The sequence below is a fragment of the Trachurus japonicus genome, chromosome 3 (genome assembly GCF_045865225.1).
Source record: "Trachurus japonicus isolate A0001 chromosome 3, Traja_1.0".
Classification (NCBI taxonomy): Eukaryota; Metazoa; Chordata; class Actinopteri; order Carangiformes; family Carangidae; genus Trachurus; species Trachurus japonicus.
The window spans coordinates 23054851-23072204 of record NC_140909.1 but is presented as its reverse complement, the minus strand read 5'-3'; the positions used below and the strand labels follow the sequence as shown (position 1 = coordinate 23072204).

The window sequence follows — 17354 nt, the reverse complement described above, 5'->3', positions numbered from 1 at the left end:
ATTATTAGACCACATTTCTTTTACGTTATTTAACCTGCTACACAAGTGTACAAGTGCTTATTTGGAAAAAATGTTAAGTGACTTACTGAATTGTAATGATTACCTTTCAGTGTTAGAAAGTGCATATTTTTTGAAAACATACACATTCAGTTGACTGTCAGGCTTTTTCTCTTGTATTTCTGAAATGAAACGATCACCTCCTTGTGAGTCTCCAGCAGCTGCTCGCCCAGTGAAAAGTTTGATGCAGCGCGTGTCTTTTCCGCTGTTTCATCAGTAAGTCAGTGATCAATACAGTGGTCTGTTAAAGAAAGCTGGGGACGCGCTCAGATCTGAATCACTTCCACCTGGTTTGACAAATCTGCCCTCAGTCATCCTGGCTCAGCAAATATGCAACAGACTGAACCAGGATTCACCGATGAGGCTTTGTCAAGCCTCGCTTTTTCAGTTATCCTGGATATCTTAATTCTACTTTTTTGCAAAAACCCCCAGGTCAGATCCATTTATCTGTGAGCACAAAGAGAGCAAGACTGTTAACAGAAATGACTCTTATCCTTTTTTTGATTTAATTCAGTCCATCCACAGAGATATAATGATGGTCAACCAAAGTCTCTGTTGTTGCTGCATCACATTTCTTAATTTTGCATCACAGTTTTGTTGTCTCGTTGTTTTTGGGACACACACATGAGGCTTACTTGCATCCACAGCGGTCCTGATGGTGATACGTGTATGACTTGGATCAGGGTTTCTAACATTGTGTTTCCTGTGTTGAGGGCTCAGTAAGGTCAGTTATAACCAGGCGTATTGTAAAGTCCTTGAAGGCTTTCTTTTGAAACAAGCTCATATAATTTCTTCTTGAATATAAATATCAAATATATAAATGTAAATTCAAGTTTTATTTTTTTTCCTCTGGGTTCAGTTATGTTTAGGTTTGACACCTCCCTGTTTATTTTTGCTTTTTTTGATGAAATTATTCTGTCCAGCTACTCTTGTCAACATAAATTCTTTAAAAATTGATCTTTGCTTTATTACGTCTTCCATCCGTGTCAGTGAACCGTCTAGATTATGATTTAAAATCACGTACATTGTGTGTCATACTGCAGAACATGGCTTTCCACTTTACTATGCTGGTGCAGGTCTCCTCTCGGTAAATGTCAGATACCCCAGGATTCGTCTTTAGTGTCTGTCAGAAGCCTGGGCTTTGTACTACCCAGGAACAAGTCAATGCCCACTAAACTGTGTCCTGCTCCTCCTGTATATGCTGGCAAGCCAATATTCTTGTCTCTCTCCCTTTCGGTAGCTATCAGCGGTGTGCGATTAAGGTAATTATGCTGCCTCTTCACAAACCCACAACCCTGCACTAAAAGCTGGGAAAATAGAGTGCACAGAGCAGAGGCAAGCGTGTGAAATTTAGAAAGATAAAGAGAGAGACAAATTATGACAAGCCATCTTTAGTAGGTGGCAAAAGTCGATGCTATATTCTGCATCCAGACCCACTGCATGCATATTGCAGCATTATGGACCAGCGTTTAGAGCACAGACACCATACAGCAGCCACTGCTGCTCTACGTGAGTCAGATAGTCATTTTCACCCACTGGCCATTGGTCATTTCTTTCCCCTCCACGAGATGATCCAGAGCTAAAATGGCAGCTTTATTCGTATAACATGAAAGAACATTAAAGAAGAGGCAGACTGAGCAGCACTGATCTGACCAAGGTACAGCTGAGGTGGCAAAAGATAAAGTGGGGAAATCTTTTTTTCTTTATACTGAACTGAGATTAAAGAAAATAGAGAGAGAGAGAGAGAGAGAGAGAGGGAGAGAGGCAATACTGTTGTTATGCTCCTCTCGGCCTGCAATACGCAGTCCATCCACATTAGTTCTGATCACTGGCTGCCTCGAGGCTTTCTCTCTCCTCTTCAATCCCTCTCTTTTTCCCTCTCTCTCCCTTCCTCTCTTTGTTTACCACGTAGAGGTTGATTTATGTCGGCTGCACTTGGCAGAGTTGGGTGGCGTGGGCGAGATACAGCAGCTGAAGGGGTAGAGGCGGGGTGGGGGGGTGAAGGGAGGAGAAGAAGGGGAAGCAAAATGAGTAAGGCCAAATCGAAGTGATGTATCAGGGGAGACGAGAGAGATGAGCAACAGAGGAGGAAACAAGAGAGTAAAGGTTGGATGAGAATTGTAAGTAAGGAGGGAGACACTACAGGACAGACAGAGGGGGAAGGTTGGGCGAGGAAACAGGCAGAGGTGTTGGACTGGCCTGAGGTGTCTCACTCTGATTTGTATCTTTTATGATGCTTCTTCACATCAGAACTCAAGGTCTCATGCTGCACTCCCTCTGGCTCCATCGTTCCTGTGCCGTGTGTTAACTTCTCTCACTATGTTCACATATCTCTCCACTCAGAATGGCTTAGCTCAGAGCTGATTGCTTTACATTAGCTAAAACTTTAATGGTCTCTTTGGTGAAACAGGGCCCTCGCAGCTGCGCTGTCATAAGATCAGTCAGAAAAACAGGGGTTTTGTTTACGATTCAATGAGCTTTACAAATCAGGAAGCGATGAATGAAGATGAGCAAACCAAAACACTGTATAACTGTTTAACATCTTTTTGTGTTGGTCTCTTTTTCTGTGGCATGTGAACTGGGTAAAGAATAAGTTTGACACTTATTCTTTACCCAGTAAAGATAGAGATATTCAGAAAAAGGGCAGCCAAGTGCATAAATAGTAGAAATTAAAGTGTTGCCTCTGTGTCCAGTTCAAATGTATGAATAGTCTATGGTCACACAAGCAGCTCTATGAGGATGTAAGGAGGTATAATGTTTACTATTGTCTCTACTGTAGTTTGGTGTGCTAAAGCTTTGCTATGTGGTCATACACAAATCCAAAAATCCAATCCAAAAACAAGGACCCATTGACGGCACAAAATGAAAAGTCACGGGCCGGCCAAAGTCATTTGAAAAATACTCTGAGTGAGACATACTGTAGGTACCAAATCCAACAGTCCACTCCACAGTTGCCAAGATTTTCAGCTGAAAGAGAAAACTGAAAACCTCCTAGTGCTCCCAGAGGAAAAGTTCAGAAGATCAACACAGTCAGTCCAGTCAATCCTCTGCAGACCGTGAGCTTCTGGACCAAATCTGAGGTCAATCTATCAAAAAGTCACTGAGATATTTCAGTCTTAACCATGTGGTGCTGCTATCATGGCTATAGTGAAAGGAAAAATGATATGTTCACCCTACATGTTAACTATATGCATTATAAATTGTATCTTTTCTCTCCTTTCTGCAGCCGGTCAGCTGAGCCAGTCAGCTCACTTCTCCCTCCAGCTGCCCTACACCGTGCTGGGCCTCGGACGCAGCGCCAACTTCCTGGATCACCTTTTTGTCGGCATTCCCCGGCCGTCCGGAGAGGCGGTGAGCAAATATGAGAGGGTTCTTCTATTACCTTGACAGCTCTCAGCACTCCTTCAGAAAGTCTGCAGCGGGTTCGGCCTGAGAGAAAATCTGAGAGCAGATTGTTTTGTAGAGGCGTGTGCATGATACAGCAGACTGAGAAAAAGGAAGACAGGGCACTAAAACTGAACCTGAACTAAAGTAAAAACCCCTTTCAACACACTTACCTCATAAACCTGTACCTCAGAGCATCTACAGTGCCACTCAAGTGCCAGATGAAGTCATTTCTGAACATCCCAATCTGTCCTCAGCGTAACAGCACATGACACATGTGGCAGATTCAATGTCTCTGAAGTGAGAGCTGAAAAGTGGCAGTGAGAGAGGAGCAGAAACAGCCTCGGGATGGAGATGTTAGAAAACTTTCCAAGAAAAACAGAAAATGATGGACCACGTTCTCTGAGAGAAATCCAAGCAGTTTGAGGCAAAGAGCAAAATGGTTGTTTTTTCTCTGACAGCTCGAGCTTTATTTCATAATAAGGCTGGATGTTGCTCATTTCTTCCAAGGATTACAAGGCTCATTTAAAGGGTGTCTTGCAAAGATTCACAGATTCCCTCTTCAAATTCTCTTATCATATTAGAAATGTTGAAGAGAAACAGCAGTGTACTGTCCACCTAATCTTCAAAAAATATTTAGCGCTTAGTTAAGTTTCTTTTTCCAATTCAAGAAACAAATTAATACAATAATATCTGGTATTTAGGTTGTCAAATAGTCATGTGTTCAAATAATTTTTTACTTATTTGTGCACAAATGATCAAGATGTATTTACATAAACAATCAAGACACACTACTCATTAGTTGTTAACCTGCTCCGGTTTTCCACTTTTCTTTGCTTTGCTGTTTATTTATGGACGATGTTAATTCTCTCTCTGCTGATCTCGCAGGTTCTTTTTAAAACAGCTTCACTCATTTGAATTCTCACTGAAAGCTTTAATATTTTCTCTGGTGCTGCAAACAATGTTTATTTGTTTATTTTGTTCCCCGAACAAAAGTAAATATAAAATATTAGCAGGATGAACATGAAGGCCCGTTGCCGGTTGTTTTACGGCAGATGGATTCCACTTCCTGCTCGTACTGTATGAGGTGATTGATGACATCACCCAGGGAGTTGGTGCAGGTGCAGCGAAGCTCCTCGCTGGAACAGAAATACCAACACAGCCGCTTTTACCTTCTCACTTCAAACACATCTTTATTTAACAGCGCCGTGCAAGCAGACGAGGATGCGGTCCGTTTGCGTCTTCTGTCATTCTACAAGCTCGCGTTCTATGGATATCGTAAATAATTGATGGGTTTTACAGTTTTAATCTATATGTCAGCCACATTTCTACACTACACTACCTCAAATGTCAGCTCTCTTCAGTTCAGCTCTCTCCCTCTCTCAGCATTCATCTCCATCTCAGTTTTCTCTCTCTCTCTCACACACACACACACACAAATGTTGCACTTGTCACAGTGAATATTAGGCACGACAGGGCCTTTTTTTCTCCCCCTCCCGTGTGGTACCAAGGTCTTCGTCAAGAAGCTGATTAGACTTGCAGATTGGTCGATCCACGGCTTAGAAACTGTAGTGCACCGAGAACACTCAGCTCAAACAAGCTGCTTTGTTGTCCCCCTTTCTACGCACACTCCCTTTTTTTCCCTATGCAAAGAAATGTGATCTTTTTCTTCCCCGTTTTTCCTCCTCCTCGCCCATTCCTCGCACAAAGTGAATTAATGAATGCCTAAAGATGCAGCCCATTATGCAGAGTAGATTTTCTTTTTCTTTTTTTTATCCACTGGGACCGGGTAGTTGAGTAACTCCATCAGATCTACCTGTAATGAGGAGGAGAAGCTTCGGGGAACTCTTTAGGAAAGAGAAGGTTCAGAAACCCTGACTGCTAGGCCACCCTGCTCGGTCGGCTGGTTCGTCAAATCTCTTGATCTGTCTCTCTCTCATTTCTGTTGTGTTTCTCTCCGTCCTTCTATCTGCCCCGCTCCCGTTCTCTCACAGTCCTCCCCACTGTGCCCTTTGCAATCTTCTCCTCCAAACTGAGAGTTCCTTCCTGCTGTTTCACAGAGAGAGAGGTTTTGTAAAATCTACTTGGATATCTTCCGTCTTCTGTCCAATCATTCATCTCTTTTATTCCCCCTCCCCGTCTCTCTCTGTTAGTCTCTCTCTCCTCCTGTTCACTTATCTTCCACCCAGGGGATTCCCTTTGCTGCTCAAAGTGGTTTACTTCACTAATCAGTCCCCTACTTGTCACTCTCACTCTCTCGCTCACCCTCCATCTCTGTATCCATCTCCCTCACTCACTCCTAGTGTGCTAGTTTCCCTGGCTTTGAACCAGAGTGTCTCTCTTTCTCTCTGAAGACTTGGGAACACTTTTCTCTTCCAAACAGCCAGATCGGATCTGCTCCCAGGCAGCAGTAGTGGAGGCTGACTCGACTCCAGCTCCGCTCCCCCGCCGGTTGCTGCACCGACGGCAGCGCTTTCCAAGAGCTAAGCGACAATGACTGGCGGCAAGAATGTGCTCGTTATGTAAAAAGCATCTCCGTTCTTGCATGCTTATTCAAAATAGCTGCAAGATGTGGTTCCTCTCAATTGATGAAGAAGGGAGAACCATAATTAAAGAGCAGTGGCACCGGCACATGCAGTCAGATATACCAAATATACGATTGGAAATGTTAATTTATCCTAGCTAACAAGCTTTTAATAATAAAAAAAAAAACCTTAATGTGTTGCCCCGCCTATCCTATTCACATCCCTTGACCTCTGTGAACTCTTAACCCCTAAAAAGCCCGAGCACCGTCTTTGATGTGTCAGCGGAGGCTAAATCAAGACACAAGGCAAAATTATATTCAGGAAAACATGGAGATGAAAGCAAACAGAAAATGATGATGATGCTGGGCTTCCCCAGATATCAAACCCTATTGTAGGCAGAGGGTGAATGCAGTCTTTGTCTGTATCTTATGTCAGATAGCATTATTGGATGCTGAGCCTTAAGGTGGCAAACTGCTAAAAATGAAACTTGAACTTGTCCAAAGTCAAACTGCTGTCAAACGCAGCGCCGCGAGCAAATGTTTCTGAACTCAGTGCAGTTTGAATCCTGATGCTCAAATCTGATTGCAGAGTCTCTTCCCGTAACACCTACAAAACCAAACTCTCAGATTTGTTTTTAATTATGTGATGTGAATATGAGGTAACTGATGTGATAAAGGACACACGTGAGAACCACAACCCGTTGTGTGAGAGCGTGGACGAGCTGCAGGCAGATGTGTTTGGGGACGCACGGTGAGGGTGCACGTCTGAGCAGTGACGTCCCCACTGTGTTTCATGAGTTTGTGTAAACGAGTGTTGAATCTGTGTGTATCTTCACCTTAGATGATCTCACCACAGAATATTTTCCTTCATCTCTCACAACCTGTTTCTTCAGATTTAGTGTGACGGCTCCTTTTTTTTTTTTGTGTTGCTCCAGTCACATGAAATCATACAATCAACAGGATTTCATGTTCCTCCGTATTCTTATTATGGGCGATAATCAAGTTAGTCATTACTGGGTAGTTTGAAAAGATTGTTGTGGCAGCAATTAGCCTACCCCAGGTCACCTCAGAGCTGGTGTTTGTGTGTGCTTTTATGTTGATGGCGCACACAGACACTCAGACAGTGGTTCCAGTTTTCCTCCCATGAATTTTTCTTCAAAGCAGACGTCAGCGCTGCCATAATGAGTCAAGTTACAGGATGAGAAAAAGGCGATGTATATTTTATCAGGACAGAGACCGAGATAATAAGTTGTTCCGCAGACGACTGAATTCTCGCACACAACCGCAGATACACTTCATCACACATGCAAAATATGCACGCCTATATGCACAAAGACACACGCACCAAGGAAAGTTTGTTGGTGCCCAAAGTGACAGTAATTTATTTCAAGTAGCAGGTAGGCGCTGCTTAAAATAGCCACTCCGCACTAGCTAAGGGAAACCACAGGACTCTTTTACTCTACCCCAGAGGACTTAACATACATATTGTGAGTGTGTCTGTGTGTGTGTGTTATGTACTGTAAATCTCTGTTTTCTCTGTCCTTTCCAGGACATAAGGAAGCAGGAGTGGACGGCCATCATTCCTAACTCTCAGCTTATCGTCATCCCCTACCCACATGACAAACCCCGCAGGTACGTACACACCTAGACGGGTCACATGTGCCCATTTTCCTAGTTCACAGTGGTGTAATTTTTTTTCTTTTTAATTCTGGGAGGACCTATTGAGGCTTGTTGCCATGGAAACAATTTTAACGCTCCAAAACACCTCATCCAATGCCGTTTCTTCAAGTGAATGTTCCCGCAGCTCTGTACCGTTTGCGTGGTGTGTGTCTTTTACAAAACTCGCACTCTCACCTCGCAGCATGTGTTGTCATGTTCTCACAACCCCGGCTCACATGTATCACAAATGCCAGGAGGAGCTCCAGATGGTTATTCAACACAGACAAACACACACACACACACACACATGCACCCTCCTCCGTAGTAGCCTCATAACACTCGGTGTACTCCCCCAGATCATTACACACACACACCTACATATACACCACTAGTGAAACGAGATCTGACTAGAAAAAAAGAAACAGGTGCATCGGTATTCTTTCTACATACACAATAAGTCAGCAGATTGTGAGGTGATGAATTTGATACATACAAATAAGCCGAATTACATAGAAGTTCTTGGAAACCAGAGACCGAGCAGAGCGTCACTGTTCAAGTGTGACAGCAGAGTGAAAGAGATATTCATTTCTTTCCTTTATTTATTTTAACTTAATTAGGACATGAGCTCCACTAATGTGTGCCATTTGGTAATTGCATTGTTTTTCTGTCAAATAAAACTACGATGAAACAAAAGAACATATGGCAAGTCAGCTTTTTTTTTCTCTCTCTGTCTCTCTCTCTCTCTCTCTCTCCTTAGCTGGAGCGCTAAACTGTACCTGACTCCTAGCAACAGTGTGTTGCTGACGGCCATTGCACTGATCGGAGTGTGCGTCTTCATCCTCGTCATTATTGGCATCCTTCACTGGCAAGAGAAGGTCAGGGCACACACACAGACACACAATTTTACAGTTGACGCTGGCTCCTTCCTGATGATCTACTGCTTTAAAGTGTGTGTGTGTGTGTGTGTGTGTGTGTGTGTGTGTGTGAGCAGATTGGTCACAACCAGCAGCAGATGGGTCTCACTGTCCCTGTCCTGTAGTCCTCTAGCCTCCCACTGAGCCACACATACACACTTTCTCTGTCTCTCTCTCTCTCTCGCTCTCTTCCCGCCCGGGCCAAAACCTGGAAGGACGTTCAACTGTAATTGCCTGCTTCTGTCCTTTCAGCATGGCGGATCTGCTGTTCATTACGGCCGTAAATACGTCCTCCAGGGAGTCAGTGCATGTCTTCACGTGTGTTTTGTGCATCAGCTCCTCCTGCTCCCATTGCTGTTTGAGTAACACACACACACACAGTCACAGTCTGGTTGGGGACACACAGACAAAAACATTATTCAACACTGATTCTCGCAGTTCAACTTTTTTTTGTTCTTTGGATTATTATGTTTTTCATCTACACACTGTGGTGATGCTGCTGACTGCTGGGCTGAGTGGTGCAGTAAGTTGCTGGCATCTTCTCCAAGCCATCTGCCGAGCGAGTGTGTGTGCTTATTGGCTGTGTGTATATGTGTGAATGTGTGTGTGCGTATCATTATACACACAGAGAAACAAAAGCGCTCTAATTGCCCTCTTTTGGGGAGACGTGGGCGTAAGCATTAGCTTCAACTGAACCAACACTGCACGTGAAAAAACTCCCGTCTGGTGACTTATCCAAGTGTCTGGATACAACGAGCAGGCTCAGGTGGATAGGAGGAGGAGGAGGAGAGAAAGAGAAGCTCAGACTTCACTTCAAATCAAACCTGGCTTCTTCAGGGTTTGCAGCCACAAGGAAGGACATCAGAGTATCAAGATGTTTGGGGGATGAAACAGACCCACATCCAGACCCACACACAGATTAACAGTCTAACGACATGTCAGCACAGTTAGTGTCATTAGTATCTTTGTTAGCTAACCATGGCACAGTGTTAGTGGTTGTGCTAATGTCAGCTGTCGCTCTCTGTACCAAATAGGTTTGGGTTTTTTCCAGCACCAGCCCATCTGTGTCTGTTGACAGGACTGCTTCCTTAGGTTTGTGATGTATGAACCTCTACTGCAACTGTCTGAATATGAATCTCTTTTATAAGACTGTTTCATATAATATAATTTAAGTCAGTCGATATTATCTGAAAAACACTGAAAAAGTTAAACTCTTGAATTTCATCAGAGGGGTCTTTCAAAAGATCTTCAACAGACTCTGCCACTGAAATAAGTAACAATACTTCAACTATTTGATGAAAACATTTTACAGTGACTCAACTTTTTTGTAAATGTATTTCAATGTTTCTGCAAAGCGCTATTTGCAGCTCTCTGCTGTGTTTACAACAGAAATGTAGGGTTATGGCTGGCTGACTTACCTCTACCATATGTACACACTTTTGTATGTGGATTTTCAAAACCAGTTGCTCATCTGTTAAACTGATAAATCTACTAACAGAGCTTCATGTCTGTCCAAGCCTGTGCCACCTATACCAGTCAGTCACCTTACACTGATCTACCTAACCTCACCTAAAAACAAAAACAAACACACAATGAGATTCACAACATTGTGGTTTTCCTATGAGCCATTCAAAATGTATGTGTCCATTCTGATTTAACTCTCTGAGACAATGTAAATCTGTGGCACAGCTGTTCTCTGCACCCTGAAGCTCAGCAGTATTGCGTGTGTGGATGAACTGACCTATGGTACGCTACAGACAGCTGTTAAAACCATAACAAATTTGAAGTATGACTGTCCTCAACAACTCTGGACTGAAAGGCCAGAGTGGTATATTCAGATAGATAGATAGATAGATAGAGAGATAGAGAGATAGAGAGATAGAGAGATAGAGAGAGAGAGAGATAGAGAGATAGATAGGTTGCTCCATCCACACAATCAAAAGTGAGGATGAGTCCTGTATACCGCTAACATCACTAACAACCTCCCTCATATCTAATCTTCTCCCACTTCTTCTGCTGCAGGAGCACCAAGTAAGGTCAGGTCGAGACCGCTGATTGACATTTGGCATTTCTGTGTGTTTGCGCAGCCGCCTCTGGTATTTGCTCTTCTAATAACAAAGTCAGGTAGAGGGCAGAAGCAAGGACGTGATGTCCTGCCTAACAAGCTAAAAGGGCTTTTACACAGCTCCTGTGAACTTGTCTGTAATGAAATATCAGCTGTGGTAATAATGGATATCTAAGAGAAAGCCATATTTAAAATAGATGGAGAGATATGTAATGGAGCAGAGTGTAATCGGTCTTCTCAGCTCAGATCCATCATCCCCATGTAGGCCAGATTTAATTGGTTGACATTAGGGCCCAGTGAGACTACATCATGCCTCAGTGTAGCTTAACACCTGGTTTGAGACACGGACCCACCACTGTGTCATTGAAACCTTTTGATGGACACAAATCAATGCTTTTGTAGCTTAATGATGATTCAGGCCTCAAGATGACAATTTGCTAGAATCCCCTTGATTGTCAATTAGACTGAACAGCAGCACAGCCCAGTGGATCGGTTATCCAAAGGAAAGAACATCACATCAATCCATCTGCTCCTTAAAACGTGAAGCTCTTAAAAAAAAATATACAGTCACAGCGTGAATCAATATGAGGCGCTGGTATCTTGGAAGGCAGATTAAGATCTGATTACAAACCAAAACTGATGGGATAAAAAAAAAATGCAGTGAATGCGCTGCTGCCCGTTTTGTGTGTGCAGCAAATTAGTCCAGATCAAGCAGGGATTGGCCATCACTTTAAAAGAAGACCATCATCTCAAAGTCTCTCAGATGCACTGTGAGTGGGTTCAGACCTTTTCATACAAAAACATGATCTGCTTTACTGCAACAATTAGTGGGGGGTGGGGGGCTATAACAAATCTAAATGCATTATTGACTGCTCTGTCACAACACCAGATTATGTGAATTTTCTTTTTTCTTTTTTTTTTTTTACAAATGACAACCTCTCACAATGTGTAATATACTTCCTTCCTTTAATCCAAGGCCTTATCTAATCTCATTACAATGTACCGTGGTATAAAATGATGTATCTCCTTTTCAGAGTCATTGTGAACTCCAGGAATTAAAAGTTATTATTAAATTTTTAGTGGCGAAGTAAAGAATAGAGTAGAGAAGGTAATAATGGCTCCACCTGGCTCGGCTACAACATTAAAGTTAAAGCAGAAGTAAGCGATCCGGTCGTTTTGGCTAACTTCTTGTTAGCCGATGGAGTTAGCAGTCCCCACCCTCGTCCCTACGTCACCACATTCACGTGCATCCCTTGGCTGCACACACAGAGAGGACCGCCCCTTTATGCCGTTCTCTCTCCTCATTGGATAAAGGTTGTAGGATACAAGGAAAGTTTTCTCCTCGGCTTACAGCAGAGCAGAGTGACTGACAGACCCGTGTTTCAGACCAAACACTCTATATAAGTGATTGCCGTCGGAAGATATAACTATTTAAGACTTATATTAACATAAATATTCCGCTTACTTCTGCTTTAAGTTTATCTCAGGGTACATACAAAATGTCCATGTGAGTGTTGTATTAACATAGACTTGAGTATTCATGCAGCTGTAACAATCCATTGTTCTAATCATATATAGAGCTACAGTATATCAGAAGTTTCTGCTCTGAGCTATTTTACTTTTCATATATTAAAGTAGAGTCTGTAGGATTTTCTTCAGAAACTGAATATGGACTTATATGAATGAAACCGGGATGTTTCTGGGTGGGGAGTTGATGTGTTTTTCCCAGCCAATGACATAGCACAGGTGAAGTTCAGCGTCTGGTGCTGTGGGCTTGCATAAAAACTACCACCAAGATAGCAAGTGGATGCCATCAAGCCTGGAGAAATGGTGGATACACACACCAGCAAAGAAAAGAAAGAAAATACAGTCCGAATGAAGCGCTTAAGCTCTCCCAGCGGCTCCACCTGGGCCCGTGGCGGCTCTCCGCCACCTACTTGTCGCAGCATAGCCCGTGAGGCTCCCGTCGCTGGTGAAGGCCAGGTATGGGTCAGACGCTCTAGCGCAGGTAACTGTGTATCCACCATTCCTCCCAGCTTGACTGTGTCCAGTCCATACGTCCAGTTGCTATCTTGGTGGTAGTAGCAAATATTCAAGCTAAAACTTTGAAGGCCAAAGTGGAGAAGGGCTCCATGTGAGCAGCAGTTGAACATGGGTCAGTCCCGTCCTGACAATTGCTGGCAGGATGCACAGTTGAGCCCGAGTGGAGGGGCACAATTTGAATGTTGTGTTTACCAACTGCGACAAACAAATCTACAGACTCTTCCTCTAAGTAATAAACTGAGGTTTTGATCTCAACCTGTAAAACGCTCTGACATGCTATGTATTATGATTTGCTGCTATACAAATAGAATTTAATTTTTTTTTTAATCCAGTGAATAACCCTTTAAAGGGGAGTACCAAACAAGTATTCATTTGGCTCTGTATCACTGCTGAAATGTAGGTATCATGCATCATTTATGGCAATAAAATCACATTTCTATTCAGCACGTGCTTACTCTTGTTTATAGTAAAACATGAAGCACCGAGCAGCAGTAAGTTAGTTCCAGCTTAGATGCAGCAGTGAGACGACAGAGACAGAAACACTTAATTTATCTGTTTTCTGTTGTTGAAAACTATAAACTACAAACTTTAAGTCTGCAGGGAGTTGCGAGAGCTTTAGGGTGGAGTATACTTTAAACGTGACTGTTGATATCTCATCTGTGGCTTATCAGCCGCCGCCGTCTTGTGTTCTCAGAGAATTGTACATCTTTCCCACTAATGCTCTGTGGGGATCTACACAATCTGTCCTCGCTGAAATCACAAAATGGTTTCCACAGGCCCTCAGCCCATGTGCCGCTCAGAGGACAAAAAAGCACACAGAAAATATGAAACGTGCGCTGCTGTTGTCTGAAGGTTTTCCTCAGCGCAGCAGGAATATAAGGAGCATGTGACGTGGACAAGGCCCCGGGGGAATGGGGGTGTTGTGGGGGTGAGGTGGTCCATGCTGAACTTCTGTCAGCTTGTTCTCAGCTTAGCTGGATGCTGCCGCCCCTGGTCATCACACCTGCCTGTCTGTCTCCATGCCCAGATGATGATAATGGCCTGGTGGCAAGAATTACACATGTATTATCCCTTTAAAAACACTTATCCTTAAAAGGCCTTTACATGTGTACATAAGGAGAGACCCTGTGACGATGTCTATCTTCTCTCTGGAGCTTGTATAAGACAAAGGATTTGCCAGTATGACTGATAATTGAGGCAACTTTTTACCATGATCAAATATTTAAAGGCCGACACCGCCACCAGAAGTGGAACTGAAACACCTCTGCACATGTTTATTGATGGTTGTTGTCCTTATTAATGCACAAGCAAAGGGAGCTAAACACACTCCTCTACCATCGGGTCCAGTTGTCTAACTATGTGACCATGTTTAATTAGTGAAGTTACACAACTGTATCTGAGTGTAAATGACCTCAACACATTCAACTTGTTTGTGTTGCTGAGCAAATCTTCACTGATTGTATTACTGGCAGCTTGTTTGCCCAAACCTGGGCTGTTTTCACAGCTTGAGGTTTGAGGTTTATACATTGTGCTCATATTCACAGTATCTGTAATTAAATGCCATGTCAGCCGTCTGATAGTTGTTGATTTAAATGTAGTTGACAAAAAAGTAAAGACGTCCTCAGTTTTGTTGTGCGTTTAAACGTCTTGTCCTTGTCTTTCTGCAATTTCAACAGATCAAATAGTCCCTTGTATATCCAGCTGTTAATCCTAAACTGTCTGTTTAAACCAAACCTCACACTGACAGTGGTTCCTGCTCAGTGGTCATTATTGTACAAGCTGTACTCTCCACAGTGTGCAGTTTGCATTTTCCCCTGGTTCACTGGCTTCAAATTGCCCATAGATGTGAATGTGAGTGTGAATGGCTGGCTGTCTAGTCTACCGCTCTTTCTACACACGGTGTTTCAAAGCAGGAATGTGGCACCTTTATTCTGGTTTGCCAATCTGTATCAAAGGTGACCAGAGACACTGGTTTCACATTGTTACCTGTAAGACATTATTGGAGGTAGTTACAAAGATGGACGGACGTGTGTGAAAGGGAGAGTCGGCATTGTTGTGTCACATGTCTTGCCTCTAATCTGAACTTTCACATGCTCTAGAACCAGGCAGAGGGGCTGTAATGTGCTGCCTTTGATTGGTCCAGTGGGAACAAGCAAAGGCAACACAATGATGGGTCTTCTTAACAGCCCCATAGCAAAGTCCCTGTATAAAACTGGGATTGTGCATTAGCCGAGTGGTTGACTAGTGATCTGTAGAGGTTGTACCCCTTCTATTTCCCATTATTAGCTGGGATTGGATGTGAATCTACCCCGTCAATCTGTTGCTTTTTCTTTCCACAAAAGCAAATGAAACTGAAATAACTTACCAAGGCATTACCAAAGACATTACCAAAATATGAGATGCTGTTCATTATGTGTGCAACAGGGGAAGCAGCAAAACAAACATCTGAAGATGTGTTTCCAGGCTGTGGATCATGTTTTATAGTGCGATGTTAGAAGTTGTTGAATAAGTTTGCAGAGCAGTTCACTCGTCCATCTCCCACTGTGTCGTTTTTATGCTTTCATGAAAAATGCAACAGATTTTTCCATTGTAGTTCAGTCACTGGTTTTAGTCCTGTGTTTAACGTAGAGAAAAGGTTATCAGTGGTTGTGTGGATAAAATAAAGACAGGTAACATGGTCACGTGCATGCTACAGAATCTACATATTAATGTTGTCATCACTGCAGATGATGTTAAAGAGTTATGTCGCAGACTGACCAAAAATTTCTGACTGTTCATATATCTCATCTTCCCTCTCTCTTTGTCTGTATGTTTTCATGTGTTGATCAGAAAGCGGATGACCGAGAGAAGAGGCAGGAAGCCCACCGTTTCCATTTTGACGCCATGTGAAGGAAGCTGCTGCATCATAGGAGAAGATCGTCTCCTCCGCTCCTCCACCTCCTCCCGTCCCCTCTATGCTTCCCTCACACACACATATTCACACATTTCAAGGGCCAATAAATGGATCCTCATTTGCACCAAAACGTTTCTTTTTGATATTTGTCAGTCCTCGAGTCAGATGTGAAATATTTATGTTCCATTTCATTTATTCATTCCAGTGTTAGAAGTACAGGAGCTGCAACAAGACCGTGGAGACACAGAGAGAAATCCTAATGGAGATCTCTGACAAGTTTAAAGCAGGGATTTCTTTGGACTGGCTGTAGTTGGCGGAGTCATCAAAAGTGATGTTATTAGTGGTTTGACAAAATGACTTACATTTCTGTTAGAAGCTCCAACAGCTTACTCCAACTGTTTGTTTCTACCGGTTCACTGGAGTGGATGCAGCATGAAGTGTTGACATTTGTAATGTTATTTGAAATCCATGTGTATGTTACTGTCCATTGTCTTTGTGGAGTTTATTCACTTCTTTTTTTTTATCTGACTTACATATTGTAAAAAGCAAAGTACATACATGTAGGAAATTGAACTGAACTGAATTCTAATATCAAGCTAAGCTTTGCGACGGCAACAGCAGCTGCAACTTCTACAAAGTGAACAGAAATGGCTGCATGATATTCCCTTCGACCAATCTCACCAAAAATGATGAATGGCCTTTTAGGTTTGCTGAGTGCAGATCCATCTTTTTCACTTTGGATTGTATCACAGTGCATCATGGGAGTGCCAAAAAAACAAGTTTTTCTGAGCTGCATCCTATAAATGTGTATTACTACTGCATCAAGGCTCAGAGAAGAGTCTAAAGAGAGTTACTCGAGTTGTAGGTTTAATTTTAATTGTCTATCTGAAGCTAATTGGGCCAAGCACTCTGATAGTGTTCAGATAGATGTTTCACAGGAATGAGCTAATGCCTTTCTAAATGGTTTGCACTTTTTTAACTACTGATTAACTGTGGGTGTGAGTAATTTATTTTGTTTTGTGGATTTGATTTGCAAATGAATGTTGAAGCTACTCCATGTGTTTACTTACTGAGGCTGAGAATAAAGGTTGCTCCTGTTTGAATCAGCCCTGGGTTGGTTAATATGTTCTTTATTAGACTTCTCATCTTGTTAATGTTGCATTCTCCTTTAAGCAGCTTTGTGAAATAAATAGATACACATGAAGTCCCAAACCCATAATTTACCACTTAGAATAGTTCTTCCTATTAAACTCCTTTCTAAGAACATCCTTTGTTTATTTTGTAGCAGGGTGGCTAGAGGGAGATTTACACTTAAAATAATCATCATTTTTATATGCTCTTCATTATCAAAATTTATAGCAAGTGAAGCAGCACAGAAATTAAACTTCCTTTAATTTTCCACGGGACCCCTGGAGCCCCCTTAAAGCAGCCCTCTGGGCCCAGCACCCCATCCCAGGAGCCACCCTGCTAAATAATGCATGGGGGTGGGTAACCCTCCCTGCATGGCAAATGAGTGTAGCACTGTCTCAGACTCTCTGAGGAGAACACAAGGGAAGCAAAGTAGGTATGTCACACTAGCGTGCACTATTGGTAGTTAATAGGTGTGTGTGTGTGTGTGTGTGTGTGTGTGTGTGTGTGTGTGTGTGTGTGTGTGTGTGTGTGTGTGTGTGTGTGTGTGTGTGTGTGTGTGTGTGTGTGTTCGGGGACAAACACAGAGAAAGAGAGAGAGTGGCATTTAGAGCAAGGAGGGGTGGTACGCTACAAGCTGCTGTTAAGTTACATGGTGAAAGCCTGAGCAGAACAGGAAACAAGTAG

General features: G+C 42.8%; 1 protein-coding gene across 1 annotated transcript in view; it reads left to right on the top strand.

Moving 5' to 3' along the window:
• Positions 1–16645, top strand: part of itfg1 (integrin alpha FG-GAP repeat containing 1) — a 149605-nt gene extending 132960 nt beyond the window's left edge. The window contains exons 15-18 of the mRNA XM_085767318.1: positions 3284–3408; positions 7515–7597; positions 8382–8499; positions 15476–16645. Coding sequence (XP_085623444.1) covers positions 3284–3408; positions 7515–7597; positions 8382–8499; positions 15476–15535 — 386 coding nt within the window. The 3' untranslated portion in view covers positions 15536–16645. The remainder of the gene's footprint in view (positions 1–3283; positions 3409–7514; positions 7598–8381; positions 8500–15475) is intronic.
• The last annotated feature ends 709 nt before the right edge of the window (positions 16646–17354 follow it).